Raw genomic sequence first — 6,000 nt, forward strand, 5'->3', positions numbered from 1 at the left:
GGCCAGTTGCAGACGCGTAGTCCGGCCTCTCTGTGCGGACCCTGTTTGAGGCATTCAGCAAGATTGTGTTCTGCCCCCTGCAGCTGACATTATAGGGGTTTTGTACAGTTGTGTCAGAGGAATACTCACTTCTGGATTAGTGATACTGATAAAGTGTGTGATGGTAGAGCTAGGAACCTATCACAACCCCTCACTGTGTGGTTCACTCTCACGCCGACTTTGTGATTGGTGGTCTTACCTGTTTGTCTGTGTGTGTGTGTGTGTCTGCCTGCCTGCCTGCCTGCCTGCGTGCGTGCGTGCGTGCGTGCGTGTGTGTGCGTGCGTGTGCGCGTGCGTGGGGGTGTGTGTGTGTGTGTGTGCGCGTGCGTGTGCGTGGGGGTGTGTGTGTGTGTGTGTGCGTGCGTGCGTGCTTGTGCGTGTGCGTGTGCGTGGGGGTGCATGTGTGCGTGTGTGTGCGTGTGTGTGTGTGCGCGTGTGTGTGTGTGCGTGCGTGTGCGCGTGCGTGTGCTTGGGGGTGTGTGTGCGTGCGTGCGTGTGTGCGTGTGCGCGTGTGTGCGTGTGCGTGCGTGTGCGTGTCTGTGTGTGCTCCTCCCCTCCACTTCCTGTCACTGGGTCCCTAGGTCTGAAGGTGGAGGTGACGCACTGTGGGCAGATGAAGAGGAAGTACCGCGTGTGCAACGTGACTCGCCGCCCCGCCAGCCACCAGACGTGAGTCCCCCCCGGGTCGCCAGCTGTGCCACTGCCAGCCCCCTTAGGGAACAGCCTGTTTATGTCTGGGCTCAGCCGCGTACAACTGGCAGCACAGGGGCTGGATTGCTTGTACCCAAGCTGCCAAGGGAGGTTAAAAATAACATGAAATGTATTTTTATATTTATATTTATAACTCAAGCCTCCACAGGACCGCACTTGGCACCGTCCCCAACACAGTATGTACAAGACATCACCATCCACAACACCGCATGTGCAACACATCACAAGCCACAACACAGCATGTACAACACATCACAATCCACAACACAGCATGTACAACACATCACCATCCACAACACAGCATGTACAACACATCACAAGCCACAACACAGCATGTACAACACATCACAATCCACAACACAGCATGTACAACACATCACAATCCACAACACCGCATGTACAACACATCACAATCCACAACACAATGGGCAGCCTGTAGAGTAGTGACTTGGGTACATAACTGCGACCCTCAAGGTTGGTGGTTCAATCCCACACAGCTGTTAGCAGCTTGAGCAAGGCCCTTAACCCCACATTGCTCCAGGGGGGATTGCCCTGTGCTGAGTCTAATCAACTGTAAGTCACTTTGGATAAAAGCGTCTGCTAAATAGCTTGTAATGTAATGTGACAACACCAAGAATCACATATGTGTTAAAATGATCAAAGCAGAACCCAGTTAATACAGATCGGGTAAGTAATCCGCCCTGTGGAATTTGTTATTCAACATCTAAAGGATACAATACGACTTGTTTTTGTTTCATGCATACTTGTTTCTGTAGTATCATTTCAAATGACAGAGTACTAACTCAGGTGATAATGATAAGCTCCTTTAACTTTGAATTCCTGTCAGCCTTTTGTTTCGGAGAATGTGTGGTGTTACCTTGCTAACAAGCGAATCAAGATACAGTAGTGGAACCACATTCCTCTTTTGAGTAAATCCACTGCTGGAATGGTTACTGTAATCAGTGGGGATAATTATTCTACTCAGTGCAAGTCATGACTGGTTTAGTGCATTCATCTTGTGAAACAAATGTGATATGAAAGGGTTAATATCTGCCTGTTTGCCACACATTTGGGGCTATGTCTTGGCTTTTCGGGGCAAACTGTAACGCTTTAATCACTGAAGGGCAAGCAGGGGTCAAGGGCAGTGCCCTTGTTTTCTTTCTCTGTGTGAACCTGCGTGTGTCATGTCACAAACGCTCGTAATTTCTGAAAACTGTCCTAGATGAAGATGTTTGTTTGAAGTTTTTCAACATGGTAAATTATAAATATCAACTTCCTGTGAACTCTGTTATGTGATGTAACTTCCTGTGAACTCTGATTTGTGTTGTGACTTCCTGTGAACTCTGATTTGTGTTGTGACTCCCTGTGAACTCTGATTTGTGATGTAACTTCCTGTGAACTCTGATTTGTGATGTAACTTCCTGTGAACTGTGGTCCCAGGTTCCCCCTGCAGCTGGAGAGCGGACAGACAGTGGAGTGCACAGTGGCGCAGTACTTCAAACAGAAGTACAACCTGCAGCTCAAATACCCCCACCTGCCCTGTCTGCAGGTGGGGCAGGAGCAGAAGCACACCTACCTGCCCCTGGAGGTGAGGCATGCTGGGAGAGTTCCCACTGGGCCACGCCCCTTCTGACACATGCTTGTCACAGGTGGATTGATTGTATGGTTCTCATTGGTCAGTGGGCCCCAGTGGCCTGTATATGAAGAAAGAACGCAGAGGTTTACTTTTTTGCTGGTCGTGGAAAAAACATCCATGTTCATCTACATGTTTCATTGATGGTGCTTTAAAAAAAACAAAAAAAACAAAACGTTTTTAAGCACATTACATTTAACTGATGTCAGTCTTAGAACAACATATAGTTTAATTACCGTTACATCCACAAAAACAGTGCAGTATCGCCACACACATTTTTACAAATTTGAAAACCACCCTTTTTTTTTTGAAAAACACCCTTTTGAAAATGAAACCTCAACAGCAAAAGACTCAAATCAAAAGCCGAACATCAAGACTAGATACTGAAACTTTCTTATACCTGCACTAAGGAAGCGGTTAAATACAATCTGTCCAATTACATTTGGGAGGCGGGCGATGTATGAAAACTGATGTGATTCTTACGTGCATGACCAAATATGAATGCAAGTACCTCACATTCATTGTTTCATTTCAAACCCAATGTGCTGGACTACAGAGCCAAAGGAACAGAATTTGTACCCACTGTATACCCCACTAAATGCATACAGACTGCACTGTATATTTCTTTCACTGCGATGGATTGGAAACCTTTCCAGGCTGGGATAGGCTTCAGCCCCCCCTGTAACCTGACCTGGAGTAAATGGGTTAGAGGATGGATGGATAAATATCTCTCACATATATATGTGGTAAATATCACAAGGTCTCTCTCTCTCTCTCTCTCCCTCTCCCCCTCCCCCTCTCTCTCTCCCTCTCTCTCTCTCTCTCTCTCTCTCTCCCCCCCCCTCTCTCTCTCTCTCTCTCTCTCCCTCTCTCCCTCCCTCTCTCCCTCTCTCTCTCCCCCCTCTCCCTCTCTCTCTCTCTCTCCCACCTCTCTCTCTCTCTCCCTCCCTCCCTCCCTCTCTCTCCCTCCCTCCCTCTCTCTCTCCCTCTCTCTCTCCCCCCTCTCCCTCTCTTTCTCTCTCCCACCTCTCTCTCTCTCTCTCTCTCTCCCTCTCTCTCTCCCTCTCTCTCTCTCTCTCTCTCTTCTCTCTCTCTCTCTCCCTCTCCCTCTCTCTCTCTCTCCCTCCCTCCCTCTCTCTCTCTCTCTCTCTCCCCTCTCTCTCTCTCTCTCTCTCCTCTCCCTCCCTCCCTCTCTCTCTCTCTCCCTCTCTCCCTCTCTCCCTCTCCCTCCCTCCCTCTCTCTCTCCCTCTCTCTCTCTCCCTCTCCCTCCCTCTCTCTCTCTCTCTCTCCCCCCTCTCCCTCTCCCTCTCCCTCTCCCTCTCCCTCTCCCTCCCTCCCTCTCCCTCTCTCTCTCTCCCTCCCTCCCTCCCTCTCTCTCTCTCTCTCTCTCTCTCTCTCTCCCTCTCCCAGGTGTGTAACATCGTAGCAGGGCAGCGCTGCATAAAGAAGCTGACGGATAATCAGACCTCCACCATGATCAAAGCCACGGCGCGCTCTGCACCCGACAGACAGGAGGAGATCAGCCGGCTGGTGAGGGAGCAGCGCCACCCGGTGGCCGGAGGCGGTGTTGCGTCTCAGAACAGCCACACTTCCAATGCGCCCTGTGGAGAATTTACATTTTAGCCATTGAGCAGACGCTTTTAATCCAAAGTCACTTACAAGCACAGAGGAACAAGTGCATAGAATATTTTACATTGCATTCATTTAGCTGAGGCTTTTATCCAAAACCGACATACAATAAATGCATAACAAAGATCGCCTAGAGGATCAATTGTCTACAGCCTTAAACATCATATATAATTCATTTGGTAACAGCATATATAGTTCATGTGGTAACACCATATCTTTACATTTTCATTTTTTAATTATTATTAATTATTTGCTATCTAGCTGACACTGTTATCTAAAGCGACTTGGACTAAACAATGTGCAATGTGGGGTTAAGGGCCCAGATCTTATCCGGGCTTGAGCCAACAACCTTCCCAGTCCCAGTCATCTACCTTAGCCTGGTACCATGGTAACACGGTAGTGCACATCGTAACGCCATATCTAGTACACTTGCTAACACCAGATCTAGCTCACACGGTAATCTCCAGTCGTCCAATAACCCCTCTCCTCTCCTCTCTCCTCCTCTCCTCTCCTCTCCCTCCTCTCTTCTCTCCTCCCGTCCCCAGATGAAGAACGCTAACTTTAACCTGGACCCCTACATCCAGGAGTTTGGGATCAAGGTGAAGGATGACATGGCGGAGGTGACAGGGCGGGTTCTGCCCGCTCCCATCCTGCAGTACGGAGGCCGGGTGAGCGATGTAGCGTGCTAACGCTAGCATGACGCGGCTGTTTTTTTTTTGTTGTTGTTTTTTTTAAAAGCCCCTGTTTCTGTTTTTCTGTACACAACTCTCTTGGCCAATTTTCCAGATCGCCGCCATGTTCTCTGTGTTTAGCTTGCAGTTTTCCAGTAGCCCGTTAACACTGGAACCGCGAGTTGTTAACGTTTTTATTTGAACACAGTGAACATGGCTCCTGGAACGGTATATGATAAATACCTGCTGGTCCCGGGACATTTTAAGAACAACGTACCTATACAGCCAGTATCATCTGTCAACCAAAGTTCTGTTGTTTCTCTTTTTTCGTAGAGTGACTCTTATTCGCGACATACATTTGCCACAGCGGTCCATGTATTGATACCCCTCCAGGAAGTCCATACTCCATACTCAAGAGAGTCTGAGGATAGGTCAGAGGTTAGGAAAGTTCGGAGGTTGCCTAGGACTTGGTTGGTCAAAATTGAGTGGGGTCCGTCACTTAGTTTTAGGGGGTTCCATTCCACCCTAGCTGCTGATTTGTTGTTGGTTTGCACATGCTCAGTGAGTCCTGTTGCCTAGACTTTTGGGTATAGTAAATGGTGTATTACTAGGGCCTCTAGGCGCAACCACTGTGTAGATCATAGCGCTCAGTGTGATGTCACTGGTGATCCATTCCACCTTCACCTCAGTGTTCTCCGTGTTTTCAGATAGGCCTTGTGATATAAATTCTGTCTCCATGGTAACTGGATTTACCTGATAATCTTTTTCTTTTTTAATTTCACAAGCATCTGTATCCGTAATTACCTTTGCAGGAATTAACAACGGCGTCCAATATTGTTCAGAAATGCTCTTTCAAGCAGGGGCAGGGAGGGTAAAGTATTCCAAAAAAATGTCTTCCTAACTGTGAACAAATCACACACTGGGAAAATCAGCCTGGACCTACCAATCATGCTGCCAGAAACCGTTCATTACTGTCACTGACTGCTGTTCAATAGATGTAAACATGACTTTAAAATGTCCGCCCATGAAAGCCTTCGTACCGCAAATCTGCAGTCAGCTGTGTAGAGACCAGTGGATCTGGGCAAAATCTGCTCAGATATTTTTTAAAACACTTTTTAAAATCAGTCAATCCCGACCAGAGGACAAAATAACTAGTCTTGAGAATGATTTAAAACTATTTTTGTTGCGATTTCACAGCAGTAAACGCTGTGCTTCGGAGCAGAGGGTTCTCGGTGGGAGCGGTGTTTTGTGTTCCGTGTTGTGATTTTCTGTGGGTGGGAGCCTGTCCGTGCCCTACCGCTCAGAGTATTGATCTG

The 6,000-nt window shown here is 48.0% G+C and overlaps 1 protein-coding gene across 2 annotated transcripts in view; it reads left to right on the plus strand.

Annotated features, from left to right (window-relative positions):
- The window catches only part of ago1 (argonaute RISC component 1), a 36,094-nt gene that overhangs the window by 14,389 nt on the left and 15,705 nt on the right, over nucleotides 1–6,000 (plus strand). The window contains exons 7-10 of one of the 2 annotated variants that reach the window (XM_061239643.1): nucleotides 621–708; nucleotides 2,191–2,338; nucleotides 3,795–3,914; nucleotides 4,559–4,681. In XM_061239643.1, coding sequence (XP_061095627.1) covers nucleotides 621–708; nucleotides 2,191–2,338; nucleotides 3,795–3,914; nucleotides 4,559–4,681 — 479 coding nt within the window. Of the gene's footprint in view, nucleotides 1–610; nucleotides 709–2,190; nucleotides 2,339–3,794; nucleotides 3,915–4,558; nucleotides 4,682–6,000 lie in introns of both variants that reach the window. The other variant, XM_061239635.1, reaches the window with a different exon arrangement.

This window comes from Conger conger, chromosome 1 (assembly GCF_963514075.1).
Source record: "Conger conger chromosome 1, fConCon1.1, whole genome shotgun sequence".
NCBI lineage: Eukaryota > Metazoa > Chordata > Actinopteri > Anguilliformes > Congridae > Conger > Conger conger.